We start from the raw sequence: 17,517 nt of genomic DNA, 5'->3' as shown, positions 1-17,517 counted from the left end.
GCCATACCTTACCATCAGGGTATGGTTAAGCTAAAGCATTGGCTATGAACAGAATTTTTTTGGTTTTCTGTCCTGTTGGTCTGTGATATCAGTTCTCTTTTCATAAACTCCTGCCAACTTTTATAGATTCCTAAAAAAAAAAAAAAAAGACTCATTTAAGTTTTACTGTAGCAAAACTTCATTTTACCACTATGGAGAATGAGAAGTATTATGCACTAGCTTCATGTTGCTTCCTAACTTATATCTTCTTTTTTATTAGTATTTGTGCCTGGTGCTTCGCCTCAGTAATGCATGTAATTAAACACTAAAATAGCAAGGCTTGGCAATATCATCATTTACCTGGTGTTATCTTTTACTGCTGTATTTTGTCCAATCTAATTTCTCATGTCATGTTTCATTTTATTTTCTGACTCTTAATTTAGCATTGTGAGCATTAAATAGTGTTATTAAATAATGTTCGTTTTCTGTACCACCTTTTTTTAAACCTCTATGTACTTCTGATTTAATATTCTAGTTGTTTGACCTAATCAAACTGAAGCATGATGTTAGGAATGTTGATTATGTCTGAAGGAAAACAACACAAATGACAAAAGCCTAGGAAGGAATGATAAAAACACTTGGAAGGAGTCTCTATGAGAGCATGCGATGTTTTCTGTACTTTCATTTAGCCTTTATTTATTGCATGCCAGTTATGACTCAGGTGCCAGTGCTAATTTAAAAGGAATATGACGGGATAGCATCCTGAAAAGCAGATTTGTATCAGATATTAAGATTGTTATCTTAATTAATTTTGTTTCAAAATATTGACCTTACTTAGAGAAGCTGTAAAGCTGTGCTGTCCATTGTTTTATTAGAAGAATCCCTTTCAAATCTTTCACTTTAAGACAAAAGAATGGATGAGGATTGCTCTCTCAGTGGTTATTTTGAATAACATTCCTCTTAATTTCATTTGCCTATACACATGCACACACTCATAAATCAAGTGTATATTAAAATGTTTTTATAATTTCTATGTCATTATGGGTATTTATAAAATATCTTACAACCGTGAATATTTTTTCTGGAATTATATATTTAGATAGTTAAATAAGATACTGTATGAGAATTTGGGGAAAAATGAATATTTTACTTTGGAATTGATTATATTTGTATAAGACATTTGTCAGATAAAGAATCTATGGGGTTTCTTTTTTATTTTTTTTCCAATATGTTTTAGCTTCAAGAAAAACTGACTAACAAAGACAAAGAACAGAGAAAACTAAAGTTTAAGCTGGACCTCCAAGAAAAAACTACAGAAGCTAAAATTGCTGAAAAGACAGCAGGTATAGTAGATGAGTATTAACATATGGCTTTAAGAATCACATGCAAGGTTATTACACGATGTGTCTTGGTGAATACTAGCATACTGCCTTATTTGCCAAAGGAGGAGAATCTCAATCTGTCCTTTTTTTTTTTTTTTTTTTTTTTTTTTGGCTGCTAGGAAAATAGGTGGCTTTAACATCCTGGTACTGGTATTAGTGAGAGCTTTACCTGTATTCATACTGATTTGGGCATTAAATGCATTGTTAACACCATGTCAATCCAATCACAAAAAGGTTGTTTGTTTTGTTGGAAGGGCCTGAACAAACAAGGGGAAATAATGATTACCACTGCCTCTACCTTTCAACTAGCAGTTCAAATACCACTTATTGTTTTAGCTCGTTGAGAGGAAATACTCTTGTCTGTTATATAAAGATAGTCATATATTCATTGCCAATAGAAGACTACATTTGATTCAAAAATTTGTTTTGTGCAATTAACAAGTATTCAACTGGTGATGTAGATGCTGATCAAGATAATGTTTTCCTTGAAATTAAAGTGAAAGGTTGCCAGGCTTCTGGATTATGAATGACTACCTTAAATATGTTTTGGAGTCTTTCTTTACTCACAGGTCTTTGCAAAAAGAAATTTTTTAGTATACTTGTGATATGTTACAGATATGATCAAATGATTCTCAATAGTCTATGATCTTCATCTCTGCATGCCACTGTGTGTGACTGTCTCTCTCACACTGTTTCAGTGTGTTAAGGAAAGAAATTTCATGGAATAGTATACATTAGCGTTTGGAGGCATTTTAGAGATTACTTACTTTAACTTTTTTTATATCCATTGGAGTGCTTTTAAGAAACAATGTGTTTTGTGATTAGTCTGAGGTTGTATTCATGCTTTATAAAGCACTTAGTCTGGTTATGTATGTGGAATAATTTCTTTATTTTAGGTCAGAAATATGACTAAGATAGCTTCTCTTCAAAATAATACTGTGGCAAATAGAACTAAATGTCACTATGAAAATAAAATTAAGATGCTTGTAAATAAATATTTCAGCTGAATACCAGATAGTTGCTTTTTTTGGTAATATTAAACTACCATAGCATTTTTTGTTTCTTTTTTGATAGGGAAATATGTAGTAATATATTTTAAGGAAAATTAATAATATATTAAAATGAATTATTCAAATATAAATGTAGAGCAATTTGAAACTTTCTTGACTTTATTTTCAAATATATATACTATATATACTACCTAATAGGACAGTATTATAAGAAGTATGTTGGTTTTGAAATATTTGCATAATAATTTAACTTTCACATATATTACAGAAGTATTTTAATAATATTTGTGCTGTCATAACTTACTAAAAATCCTGACTTTATGTACAGTAATCTTCCCTTTATCCGGCGCCTGTGAGAATTGTTAGGTTCCGCTAAGTTGTAATTTTTAGTTGCTTGAGAGTTACTATTAAAAATAGACCTCGTTCTACACATACTGTATCATATAGCATACCATAAACTCTGTCTTGACTTGATGTTAATACTGAAATACACTAACTAAAAGCAAATTAAGACAATTAACGGCAAACTTCACATACTGTAACATAGTTTTACTGCATCATATTACAGCTTTGTAAATGTGGTATACAATTTCAGTTAAATGACACTCAATACACTTTCAACTTTACTACCATGTTTCTTTAACTTCAAGTAGTACACACTAACACTTAAAACTGTTACAGAAAGCATATGGGGGCCCTGATGCAGGAAGTGTGGAAGTGTCAGCTTATTGACAACTTAGGGCACCAAATTTAAATTCTGATTTATTTATTTATTTACTTTTGGCCAGGTTGCTTGAGAGTTGCCTGTTGCTCTTGGGATGGGAAACTCATTAAACGATAATATCTACTCTTTAATTTTACTATACCTAAGCTTATACGTCCAATATTTATTTATTGGTATAAATTTAAAATTTCCCTTTGATTAAACAATTTGATTCTTGCATGTTAAAATGGAAGGATTTTGATTATTCTATTCTTATTAATCCTGTTTCTCATTAATAACAAGGTATTAAGGTTAAGTGTTGAAAGATATTTAATATATTTTTATAGCCTTCTAAGTTGATGAAAATATCAGTGCGGTTATTTAGTTTCTATGGATAGAACAATCTAGTTAAGAGATATGTCCAACCACTTAGTTATAAACATGACACAAAATGAAAATCCCCTGAAGTTTTTTTAAGTATAAATTTTCTAAATGTATTTTTACTTTTTAATGTTTCACTTCTGTCTTTCTTTAGAAAGAGATTTAAGATACTTTATTTGTAACATTAGAATTATTTTTATAATCTCAAAATAAAAAAAAGAGATGAAATAGTTAAGAAATTCATTCGCTTAAAATAAAAAAATTAGTAACTGACCCTTGGTAGACTCTTAAACTTTTTCATTTCATTTTATATAGATAATCTTAAAGTATCTTCTGACTAATCAGTAGGAGGTTCAGTCACGAAGCAAAACGCAATAACAAAAACTCAATGTCAGTATTTTAATAGAAAGAAGAATAGCATAGGACTATGATTACATGTAAAAATTCTTTTTTTCTTATGATATGAAAGAACAAACAATCTCCATTAGCGTGAGTATCTGTATCACTGCTTGTTTTAATATTCAAAAATAAAAAGTATATTTGGCAAAGTATGTTTTAAATACGCACACATACATAAATATTCTAATGTACTTAAGCAGAATATAAATGTTTAAGAAATCAAACTTTCCATAATGAAAGAAATATAGTACTTGTAAAAACATCTGAGATAAGCATTAGAAATAGCAAATAGGTTACAAAAATCTGTATCTATAGATTTTAAAAATTAAGTATATAGTAAAATATGAAGTACTCTAAGGAATTTAGTACTTAGACATTTAGACATTTTCTCAGAATATATGAAATATTTATAATATATAATATTTAAAATAATACACTATTTTAAATTGCACATGAACTTTATGGAAATCCTTTATGATAGCAAGAGAACTTAACAATCTATCAATAAGGTAATTGTTAAATATAGTATTGTGCATTTATGCTGTGAAACACTGGGCAATAATTAAAAACTATTTATGGATAATACTTAAATAGAAAATCTTCATAACTCAGTGTTAAGTGAAAAAAGTAGAAGGAAAACTATATAATTTTGCTAAACTATAAATATATAGATATACATGTATATTTTATAAAATGAGAGATAAATTTTGATGGTCTTTAAATGAAGCTATTACTGCTTCAGTGAATAGTTTCTGCCTTTTTTAGATTTTCTGCAATGCGACTATGTAAGATTTAATATTGAAGTGTGTTTTTTTTTTTTTAGAGACAGTCTCACTTTGTCGCCCTCTGTAGAATGCAGTGACATCACAGCTCATAGCAACCTTCAACTCCTGGGCTTAGGTGTTTCTCCTGCCTCAGCCTCCCAAGTAGCTGGGACTACAGGTGCCCACCACAACGCCCAGCTATTTTTTGTTGCAGTTTGGCTGGGGCCAGGTTTGAACCCAGCACCCTCAGTATATGGGGCTGGTGCCCTACCCAGTGAGCCATAGGGGCCACCCAAGGTGCATTTTTTTTAAAAAGCTTGTTTGCCTTCTAACCTTAAAATAATTTCTGCAATAGATGTGAGACGTGAGACTGTATAAAGCAAAGTTTTGTGAAAACCATGACTGTAATTCAGTCTTGCCATTTATCCTTGCCATTTTTCTAGTCTTTCAGATTTCCCTTGTATTTATTTTTGTATCTTTATATTTATTATGTAACTTATATATATGTTATTTCATTTTGTCTTCTAAGGTGATTGCATTATTTATAAGAAAAAGAACCTGCTATTGTCAAAATCACATACAAGAAAAGGCCCCCATTCTAGGCAGTTTAAAGTAATTGCAGACTAAAAGCCTTGAATCAGATTGACCTAGGTTCAAATCATAGCTCTGACACTTACTATTGACTTTATACCTTTGAATAAGTTACGTAGCTTACTTTCTCCCAAGTAAACTATGAATATTAACTAATGTACCTGATTATTTTAAGAATTAGATAATAATGCATAAACCAGCTAGCATATACTATGTAACAAGTTCTCAGTAAAGAGAGAACTTACTGTAGCTAATATCAGTATTATTTTATTTTATGTTTATCAAATTCTTAAACTTTCAATAGTGTCATCATTGTAAGAAATTTGAAAAAAACATTTTATTGTTTCACTTTTAATTAAAAATTATAGTTTGCAGTTAATAGATTTTGAAGGGGAACTATTGAAACGTGGATGGAAAAAAATTGGAAACAAAAGAATTGGATTATAAGGAAAATTGTTATTGATACACACACATACATATATTTGATAGCACTATTACATTTTTCTAAAATGTGAATCCAAAATGAAATGGGATACAAAGAATTTGGGCTTTAAGGCAGTGTGTACCTGTGATAAATCATTGTGGATAGTTATTGAGCTTTAGTTTGTGTTTTTAGTCACCCAATTGATTTTTATATAATGTGAATACAGTTATTCTGATGTGATTTTATGAGAGTTTGAAACGCTGCTGTGTCCTTTTATCATTTTCAAATCTCTGGTAGTTGACTCTTTTACTTCCCCTCCTTTTCTTACTTCACCATCATCATCACCATCATTGATACTGTTCATTAGGTATGCAAATGCTTCATAGGAACTATGCTAACTTCATTGCAAAACAAAGAGATATTTGTCAAGGCTCGTAATATATTAGGCACTGTATTAGGCACTAATCTACATTAGGCAAAAAGACAGATTTGGGATTTCAGGCTTTTTTTTTCCCCCTGTAATCACTTCTCAATCATAATATACTATACATGTGTTAAGTGGTGCTTAAATGCTTAGACTTTGGATTCAGACCTTTGTTTTTATCTTTTTCTACTTATCACGTGTAATGAAAGCCTCCCTAGGCATTTGTTAATATCTGCTATAGGTTGCTGTGACGTTTGAGATAATGTTTATGAAGTACTTAACCCATAGATGGCATTCAATAAATGGTAATTATGATAAGATGATGACATTGTCGTCATCTTTTTTCCTCAAGATTTTGTAATCTAAGGGGATATATTTAATGTCTTCCTGATGGTCGAGTAGTTACATAATGATTATTTGTTATGTATAATAAATGCCATTCATATATGGTTTTGTTACACAATGAATTGATTTGCACTTCTTTTTTAAAAATGGTCTATAAAGCATTTTATGTAACATTTGTTATTTGGTTTCTACAATTTTTAGTTTTCTTTGATTTTTAGATTTATCCTCATTGCTAAAGTTTTGAAAATATGGAAAAAAGTTTAAATCTCTATAAAAATGTAAAGTGAAAATGCAAAAATAGGCCTTATTTAGTCTAAAGAAAAGCCAAAATGACCATTTCACTCTTATGTTTTCACATTGGGAAAGATTGATCTCTTTACAGCAGTTTAGGACTTTTATTGAGTTTTGATTCATTATACATGTATATAAAATTAATTGAAAATTGTTAGCATATATTACCTTAAAATACTTAGATATTTTGGAGAAGCATAGTGGAAACATTAAGTCTTTGTTCTTTAGGTAAGTATATCTATCTTGTCACCTAAAAAAGTGATTAAACTATACACATGTCAAAATTTGTTTTAGTGAAATTGAGTTTAACAACGAGTGCTAGTATTATGTGGCCTAACATTAATGTGCTCTTATGTCAGTGATGTATTTTTACCTTTCAAAAATAGCTCATTTAATTAAGCTTTTCATTTTTCCTAAAACAGTCTCAACAGGCATTGTCTGGTGTTTATTGTCTTTTTAATTTTAATTATTCTGTTACATTTACAGTATACAGAAGATGGTTAAATTTTACCTAAAAGAATATTTATTTAAGTACCTTTTCTATAATTTATTTTTGTGTTATTTAAAATATTTATATTTCTTTAAAAGCCTTATTTTCTATTTCTTTAGAGAAAAAGAAAAGACTTTAGTGCTTCTGCTTTATATGTTAGTTATTTTTCTTTCTTGCATGTCATCCATTAAAGATTAGCTGTGGAAGGTTGAAGCATGGAGAGATTATGAATGACAGAACAACTCCTGTAGAATAATAATCAGTTTTTGGTATTTAATGCTGTTTGACTTTTGCAGACACATTTCTTATTAACCTTTGGTACAAAGAGAAATCCAGGTTCCTGATATCTCATGGAGAAGATGAATTTGAGATCCTCTTCCAATTAAACTGAAATAAAGCCAATATTAGGTTTTAGCCAAAGAACTCCTTAGTTCCTAAGTCTTGTGTTTATTAGTCTATCTATCTATCTCTTACTATATTTTAACATATAATTCAATGATTATATAATTTGCTTAGCTTTCTTATACTGATGATGCTAGCATTTAATCTGCTTTTTCTTTTTAAACATAGATTCCTTTATATCACCTATATTTAGACTATTTTTTTAAATTAAAAATATATTTTCAGTTGCTTCTTATTATAGAAAATGTTCATTTGTTTTTAGTAGGGAGGAGAGAAGTTTAATTGTGACTGTCCAAAGAATCAGAATATAGAATCCCTGAAACTTACAACTTAAGTTTTTCTATTTAGGTTAAAATGTAAATGTTAAAAATATAAATATGTAGTTAACCATTATAGCCATATATAACCATATATAAATATGTCAAGACACCCTAACAAATTAAAATGGGAAAAATAGAAGAGCATAATAGAAAGCATAAAATATTTACATTATTCTCTTGTGAAAAGATTGTTACCGTATACTATTTCTCAGATGGTGTTGACCATCTAAAATTAAGAAGAACAAATGTGAGTTAGTTCTGTATACCAAAAGAATAGAAAATATCATAATATTTATTTTTAAGAAATAGTGTACATTGGAATCCCATTTTTTCTGTGTATGTAAAGGGCATCAATAAATGTGATAGCCTTTAATCTGGTACTTGAATGCCGTAATAGTATTAACATAATGCAACACTAAATATATCTGTATTTATTTTTTAATTTGAAAGAAAAAAAGGCTTTTAAGAATATGACCAGTAATTTCAGATAAAAACAAAAAAGTCCATCTCTGTGAAATAATATAGCTGGTAGAAATATTGACAGAACATTGATTAAATTGTCTCTGGGTACAGAATTCTGTGGATATGAATTAGTATAGATTTAGATAAGTGCCTGGTCAAATAATTCTTGAGGGCAGTATATAGCCAGTTCTGTATACTTGCTCCCTAGAAAAGTTTGTTTCCTAGAAAAACAAAATAAAAGTTCATTTGGCAGAAGATCCATTATACATAATAATACCCAGTAATTCGGTATGGTATACTAGATATCAAGCATTTGAATACATATATAATTATGGTATTTAAAATATAAGAATAAAAGAACCAGAAAACTTTTCAGAAAGCAATCTTAAGAGTTTTTCATGTTTGAGTAATAATTCTAAAGAAGGAATAATAATTGGAAAAAATTTAGGTAACATTTATATTTCATAGAATTTTCATGTTGATATCTATTAAAATATCTGTAGTAAATAAGTAAAATACCTATTAAAATTATATAAGTGCATAAAGTTATTAAAACTGATTTTAATCCTCCAGGCATAAACTTATCTTTTTCACATTAAAAAGGTAGCTCCAATATCAAGTATGGTAGAACCTCTGTAAGTTGACCATTCAAGGGACTGTAACAAAATGGTCAACATATGGAGGTGGTCATCATAAAGAACTAGGCTGATGGTACTGATAAGTACATGCATGTACCTTCTTTGAAAATTAGGTCAACTAAAGGAGGTGGTCAGCGTAGGCAGATGGTCGACTATGGAGGTTCTGTTTGTATCTTTGAATGTAAATATAGAGCATACTTGTCATTTTAGAAACTGTTCTTACATTGTCTTTGAGTTTTCTGTGGTAAATACATGTATATAATGATTGAGCATTTTTTAAAAAGGTTTTCATTTTATAGTTTTATACTGTACTTATTTTGTAGAAGCTTTAACAAAAGTCATTAGAGATTCTCTTTCTTTGACTTGAATAAATTTCAATTTAGTTCTTAAACCATTTTACCATTTATTTTAAAATTTCCAACAAGTAATTTATGCAAAGAAAGAGAAATTATCATTTTTAAGGAAATTGAAGGACATAGTGTAATATTTGTGATCTGAAATAGCTATGTGGTAATTTCATGAACACTAATTGTTAATCATATTTGGCAGAAATCCATTTAGCATCATTATAAATTTCTACCAAATGGTTTCACCTTATGTAAAACTTTGATCATAGATATTCATAGAAGCTGAGATTCTTTCATTTATAGTAAAGGCTAGTTTTTTATAAGACTGTTGTCTATATTATATTTGTTTAAAATTTTGAAACATGAACATGTGTACAATGATTATTTGATATGTTTAAAATCCCAATGATTTCTTCTCCCCTGTCTTTAACTCAGCCTTTTATATTTACCTAACTACCATGAGGACATTAACAAACAAATTCTTTTTTCTGAGAAATGTGTATCCCCCAAATTATGTTATTTAGAGAATCATGATCCAGTGTTTAAACTAGAATATTAACCAATGTACTGTCTCAGTCCTACTGTATTTTAAAAGTAGTTTGAAAAGTGTAGAATATGGATTTGTCAATAGACTTGAGTCTACTGAGAAAATATGTACTCTGCCTTGACTCAATAAACTCATACTTAGTATGGTTCAGCTTCTTCATATTTACTCTTGCCCATATTAGAAAACAATTAGCTTACTAAACAAATTTGAGTATTTGGTGGGGGTGGGGTAGAGGTGATCCTGTCTGAATCTTTCTCATTTGACTAAGAATTATGGATATTTGATAACCATGTTTAAAAATGGAGATATCCAAATATTATTGTAAACACCCAATGATTTGTTTTACCTACAATATAAGTATTTTACTTGGTTGGCTTACATAGTAGCTAATAATATTTGTTAATGTAATTTAACTGCTGTGAACCTTTACTGAACAAATATTGAAATTTATTCAAGTCAAAGAAAGAGAATCTCTAATGACTTTTGTTAAAGCTTCTATTTAATAGTTAAGGAGAAAAGTTTGTATGACATACGAGATGCAATTAACAGTAGATTTTACATTTAATAAAAAGAAAGAAGCATGCGTATTTGCTTTATTCATTCCATCATAATTTGCATTAGAGCTGTGGGTGTTTAATGAGCAAATTCCAACTAAAATGCTATATTGATTTTCTAGTGAACTTTGTAATAGTCATCTACCTTGGAAAAGCTCAGTGTTTACAATTAAGTTTTCTTTACTAAAAATGTTTGAGAGTTGCATATTGATCCTTTAAAAATACTGAATTCTACAAAGAACCAGATTTTTCATAACCAACAAATTTTACATTAACTTAATGTATGTTAAAAGTTATTTAGTAATACTTTAATTTTGGTTTTTGGTTGTTTTTCTTTTCAAAATTATTTTTAATTGACAAATAATAATTGTATGAATTTATAGAATGCAGTATGATGTTTCAGTGCATGTATATGCATTATGGAATTATCAAATCAGGCTAATTAACATCCATTTTATTAAATACTTATTGTTTCTTTGTAGTAAGAGCATTTAAAATTTATTCTTTTAGCCATTTTGAAATATGCAATCCATTATTATAGGTCATCATGCTGTGTAATAGATCACCACAACCTGGTCCTGACACTTTGTGCCCTTTGACTAACACCTCACCTTCCCTTGGGTTCCCCTTCCCCACAGCCTTTGATAAATATTGTTCTACCTCTATGCAAGAATTTCACTTTTGTAGATTTTCTACATATAAGTGAGATCATGAGGGAGTATTCTGTGTGTGCCTGGCTTATTTCACTTAGCATATTGTCCTCTAGGTCCATCTATATTGTTGCAAATGACAGAATTTCCAACCCCCCTCCCCCAGCATTTTCAAATGAAAAAGAGCAATTCCAACTTTAAAGGCCTGGATAGTATTCCATTGTTTATGTATTATACCACATCTTCAAATCCCTTTGTCCATTAATGGACATTTAAGTTGTTTCTATATCTTCACTGTGGTGAAGTATGCAGCAGTGAACATGAGAATGCAGGCATCTCTTTGACATACTTATTTCAACTTCTTTGAATATATGTAGTATACCCATAAGAGGAATTGATGGATTATATGGTAATTTTGTTTTTATTTTTTTGAGGAACCTCATTCTGTTTTCCAAAATGGCTATACTAATTTACTGTACCCCCAATAGTGTAAAATACAGGTTTCCTTTTCTCCACATACTCACCAACACTTGCCATCTTTCATCTTTTTTAATAATAGCCAGTCTAATACAATGAGATGATACCACATTGTGATTTTAATTTGTATTTCTCTACAAATTATGAGTAGTGATGTGGAGTTTGGGGGATATTAACCCCTTACCTAATATATGATTTGCAAATATTTTCTCCCAATCTGTGGGTCGTCTCTTCACTTTGTTCTTTTGCTGTGCAGAGCTTTTTAGTTCAATACAATCCCATTTGTCTCTTTTTGCTTTCATTACCTATGTTTTTTAGGTTATATTCAAGAAATCCCTGCCCATACCAATACTGTAGAGCTCTTCCCATATGTTTCCTTCTAGTCGTTTTATAGTTTCAGGTCTTATGTTTAAGTCTTTAATGCATTTTAAGCTGATTCTTGAATAAGAGATAAGTCCATTTTTATGTAGATACCCAGGTTTTCCCAACACCATTCATTTAAAATACTGTACTTTACCCATTGCGTGTTCTTGGCACCTTTGTTGAAAATCAGTGGACCATAATAGCTAAGTGGTTTTATTTTGAGGCTCTCTATCCTGTTTCATTGGTGTATGTATCTGTTTTTATGTCAGTACCATGCTGTTTTAATTACTATGGCTTTATAATATATTTTTTAAATGGTAGTGTGATGCCTCCAGTTTTGTTCTTTTTGCCCAAGATTAATTTGGCTATTTGGGGTCTTTTCTGGTTTCATATGAATTTTAGGGTTGTTTTTTCTATTTTTGTGAAGAATTAACAGTAGAATTTTGACAGGGATTGCATTGAATCTGTAAAGTAAGATCTTTAAATTTGCCTTAATAATTTGTAAATTGTGAAGCCAAAATTTTTATATGTGTGTGTGTGTATGTATGTTTTCTGGAATTTTAAAATTTAGCCTTAGGATACTTACATGGTGATATCCTTTATGTACACCAATCCATCACTATTTAGCATCATTTTGTCTATTATATCTCACCTACAAATTAGAAATATTTTATAATGTAAATATTTAAAAAATCTTAGAATATCATATATTGTATAAACTATTAATGTTATTACAGCATGCAGTATACAATATATAATGGGTTCTGAATTATTTTTCTTTTGGTCTGTATAAGTTTTGCCTACCAGTGAAAAAAGTTAAAAAATCAGAGATTTTGAATTGGAATTTTTTTTTTTAAGAGAGTCTCACTTTATTGCCCTTGGTACAACCTCCAACTCCTGGGCTTAGGTGATTCTCTTGCTTCAGCCTCCCGAGTAGCTGGGACTACAGGCGCCCACCACAACGCCTGGCTATTTTTTGTTGTTGTTGTTGCAATTTGGCCAGGGCCAGGTTCGAACCTGCCACCGTTGGTATATGGCGCCAGCACCCTACTCACTGAACTACAGGTGCCACCCAGAATTGGATTTTTTTAAACATATAAATCATCCACATTAATCAAAACCATATATATGTTAAGATATCTTGGAATTAAGTCAAATTGTGAGTCTGTGGTTTTAGGGTAGTGACTATGGTGGTGGAATGGGAACTAATATTTTTTGAATACACTTTATTTTACTTATTTGGCCAAGAGCTTTCATATATTGTCAATTTAATTTTCCTAACAACCATGAGTGATAGTATTTTGTCCATTTTATATACTTGAACTACAACTAAAATAATTTTAGAAATTTATAAAGAAAAAAGGCTGCTGATCTGTAACACCTTGAATCTGAATCACAGCCCTTATTCTTCCACATACCATGCTGTTTTCTTTCTTTCTTCAAGCTGTTATTATTATTGTCCTGAGAAGGAGATTATACAGATTAGAAGGGAAAAATGAATCATTATAGTATAATGCAGTCTTAACAGAAGGTTCTTTCAAGACAGATCGAAGAATTGATATAGTAGTCCCCTTTTATCTGTAGTTTCACCTTCCTCAGTTTCAGTTACCCATGATCCAAAAACATTTAAGTTGAAAATTCCAGAAATAAATAATTATTAAATTTTTAATTGTATACTAGTTTGAGCACAGTGGTGAATTCTCATGTTGTCCTGCCCAGGATATGAATCATCTCTTTGATATGTTTTCTACCACCACTTTTCCAACACTTATAATTTATGTAACACAGTAGTAACTATCTTCATGAACTATGTATTAATCTCTAGCAAACCTTGTGCAGGAATCCAGTGCTTTATGGAGCATTTCAAATGTTTTCCCTAAATTGATTTCATGATTTGACAGTACAAGTAAAATTTGGTTTGGTGATTGAAGTATTTGAGTTCCTCTTTGTCAAAAATTTCAGTAATGTTTTAAAAATTATATCAGATTTCAAGTATACAAACAGAAATTACACTTTAGAAACGACAATTTCAAGTGACCTCAAAGTTCCTGAAAGTGCTGCACACATCTAGAGAATGCCCTCTGGATTATAATCTCCATCAGTGGTGCCCCTTGCTCTGTGCAGATGTGTAGCACTAAACCCAGCACAGCTCTGCCCCTTTTATTCTTCCATGACCCGTTTCCTTTTTTCTCCTTCCACCATCCCACTGAGAATTAAATAACTATTAATCTGAGTTTGTTGTTTATCATTTCATTATTTGTACTATTTTTACTGATTGTCTATCCATTGTTTTACTTTGCAATTTGCTATTTTTGCCAACATTTTGTTTTAGAGATTTTTTTTACCTGTTCTTAGTTAATTCATTTTTTTCTTAGTTAATTCATTTTAAATGCTGGGCAGTGTTCAATTCTGAATGTACTTTATTTATTCTTATTCCTGTTGATGGACATGGGGTTATGTCTAAGTTTTTGCTATTATAAGCAATGTGGCAATAAGTATTTTTATACATTATAAGTGGCTCGTGTGCAAGAATTTCTCTTGGCTATATTGTAGGTTGTAGATTAGGCCTTTCTTCAACTTTAGGAAACATTGCCAATTGCTCTTCAGGTGGTTATAGAAATATATATATCTATTTGCAGTATATATGAATTTCCTTTATTTCACAAACTTGTAACATTTGTTATTATTAGACCCTTAAATTTTTGCTCTTTTTATGGGTATGACATTATATCTCAATTTTGTAATACCTGTTAAAAATGTTTTCTTAAGCAATTAATTGATATTAATTCAACGTAATAAATCCAAAGTCTTTAAAATAACAGAATTATTTTGCTTTTTGTTTTTGTTAAATATATGCATTTCTCCTTTCTTTTCTTTGATTAATTGTTGGTTAAATATTTTTGTAGCTCTTGTTGAAGAAGTGTATTTTGCACAGAGGGAACGTGATGAAGCTATTATGTCTAGACTGCAGTTAGCCATCAAGGAGAGAGATGAAGCAATTGCACAAGCCAAGCATATGGAAATGTCTTTAAAAGTGTATGTATACATTTAAAACTCTGTATATTAGGAACAGTGATAAGAATGCATTATGTGCTGGTTACATTTTAAAAAATGTAACTGATTCTTTGTTGTTGTTGTTGAGACAGAGTCCCACTCTATGCTCCTGAGCAGAGTGCAGTGGCATGATAGCTCACTGCAACCTCAGACTTGGGCTGTGGGCATCCCGCTGCCTCAGCCTCTGGAAGCCGCTAACATTACAAGTGCTCGCCGCAGCATCCAGCTGGGTTTTTCCATTTTTTTCATGAGTCAGGATCTCACTGTCGCTCAGACGAGTCTTGAACTCCTGAGCTCAAGCAATTCTCCCTCCTCAGCCTCCCACAGTGCTGGGATTATAGGCATGAGCCACTGCACCTGGCAAAAAAATGTAACTGATCCTTATATGTCACACTTGTAAATCACATACCTCCATGATCTTTTTTAAAGAAAACCTTTGGCATGCTGTTTGCTTGTCAGTGATAATAGTAAATTTTAAAGGAAGGGAAGGCATAATACTCTCAATATAATCACTTTCTTTACTTTTTTGTTGTTGATTTCCTTACCAACTACTTTTTCTACCTGACTCCTCTTTCTTCTTCTCATCACTTCTTCTTCTTATATCACTTCCTTTTTTTTTTTGAGATAGAGTCTCACTATGTCACCTTGGTAGAGTGCTGCAGCATCATAGCTCATAGCAACTTGAAACTCTTGGGCTTAAGCAATCCTCTTGCCTCAGCCTCCCAAGTAACTGAGACTATAGGCGCTCACCACTGCACCCGGCTGTTTTTGTTGTTGTTGTTGTCGTTGTCATCGTCATTGTTGTTTAGCAGGCCCAGGCAGGATTTGAACCCACCAGCTCTGGGCTGGGTTTGAACCTGGCCAGCCCCAGTGTATGTGGTTGGCACCCCAACCACTGAGCACAGGTGCCGAGCTATTTTCACTTTCTTGATTTATTTCAGCTATCTGGTTATATTCCTGCTGCTCACTGCATAATAGCTCTGCTCTCTGCTTAATATCCCTGTTCCTATTCTTTACTATTTCTTTCTACTTGTAGTTCTTTTAGCTGTGATTCTTAAGTTTTAGTGACGCTTGGAATAGTGTGGAGCCTAATAAGCATCTACATTTTTGACAAAAGACCCAGGTGAGTCTTATGGGTAAGTATTGGACTACACTTAGAGGAACTATGCCCTAGAAATGAGTACTTCTCAAATATTAATGTGAAATCCAGTCACTTGGGGGATTTTGCTACAATACAGATTCTGGTTCAAGAGGTTTGGGATGGGACCTGAGAGTCTGTCCTTCTGCTTAGTTCCCAGCTGATAACAACCAATGCTAAAAATATTCTTCTTAGCAAAGTATCTCAAGAATGGAAGAAAAAAGTATCCAATGTACTCAGCCCTACTATGAAACTAATTTATAGCTTTCATATGAAAGCTATAGCTCAATTATAGCCCAAGAATATGGGGAAGAGGGAGGGGAGGGGATGGGGGAGGATGTGTGGAGGGAGGGTGATTGGTGGGACCACACCTATGATCCATCTTACAAGGGTACATGTGAATCTTTCTAATTGTAGAATATAAATGTCCTAACACAATAACTAAGAAAATGCCATGAAGGCTATGTTAACCAGTTTGGTGAAAATTTTTCAAATTGTATATAAAACCAGCACATTGTACCCCATGACTGCATTAATGTACACAGTTATGATTTAATGAGAAAAAAAACAATTGATGCTAGTGTAAGGATTATAATTTGGGTAGAACTTCTAGTATGATATTTGTAAAGAGAGACATAATGTAGTAATCTAGTATTTAATAATGGTCACTAAACATACTTATTGCATGTTTGTTTTACCCAGTGTTGTGCTATGCTCTGAGATGGAACAGAATTAGAAACTAATTAAAATCACGGTGCATTAGGGTGAAAAAGAGCCATAAATTAGAATGACAGTGTTAAAATTGTGATTAGGTAATATGACTTGTTTTTTGTTAAATTAATGGATTCATTTTTTTGAAGACAGAAACTCATTATGAAACATTAAATTTATTTGAAAAATAACAAATAAACAAAAAATATATCTAAATTCCACAATGTCTACTCCAAAGAAACCATCAACAGGGAAACATTACTGTAGGCATTTTCTCATTACATATACACTTAAATACTATTACCTAGGAAAACAAATGGTTTGTGGTTAAATGGAGGTATCCATAAAATTAATTTGATAAATTGCATGTGGTTTTGAGAGTCAGCATAGTGTACACGTTCAAAGCATGGAATCTGGATCCAGTCTATCTTCAAATATTGGCTATGCCACTTCCTTGCTGTATAGCCATAAATTATTAATTTTATTTATTTATTTTTGTAGAGACAGAGTCTCACTTTATCACCTTCGGTAGAGTGCTGTGGTGTCACACAGCTCATAGCAACCTCCAGCTTAGGTGGAGGTTGGCTTAGGTGATTCTCTTGCCTCAACCTCCTGAGCAGCTGGGACCACAGGCGCCCACAGAATGCCTTTCGAAGGAGTATTTTTTTTTT

General features: G+C 31.3%; 1 protein-coding gene across 1 annotated transcript in view; it reads left to right on the top strand.

The window, feature by feature from the left end:
- Nucleotides 1–17,517, top strand: part of MIPOL1 (mirror-image polydactyly 1) — a 253,415-nt gene that overhangs the window by 26,252 nt on the left and 209,646 nt on the right. Inside the window, exons 4-5 of the mRNA XM_003792000.3 lie at nucleotides 1,217–1,322; nucleotides 14,850–14,979. Of these exons, the coding sequence (XP_003792048.3) occupies nucleotides 1,217–1,322; nucleotides 14,850–14,979 (236 nt within the window). The remainder of the gene's footprint in view (nucleotides 1–1,216; nucleotides 1,323–14,849; nucleotides 14,980–17,517) is intronic.

This window comes from Otolemur garnettii, unplaced genomic scaffold (genome assembly GCF_000181295.1).
Source record: "Otolemur garnettii isolate 467f Iridium unplaced genomic scaffold, OtoGar3 scaffold00052, whole genome shotgun sequence".
NCBI lineage: Eukaryota > Metazoa > Chordata > Mammalia > Primates > Galagidae > Otolemur > Otolemur garnettii.
Note: the sequence above shows the minus strand (reverse complement) of the source record. Positions and strands in the feature narration are given on the sequence as shown.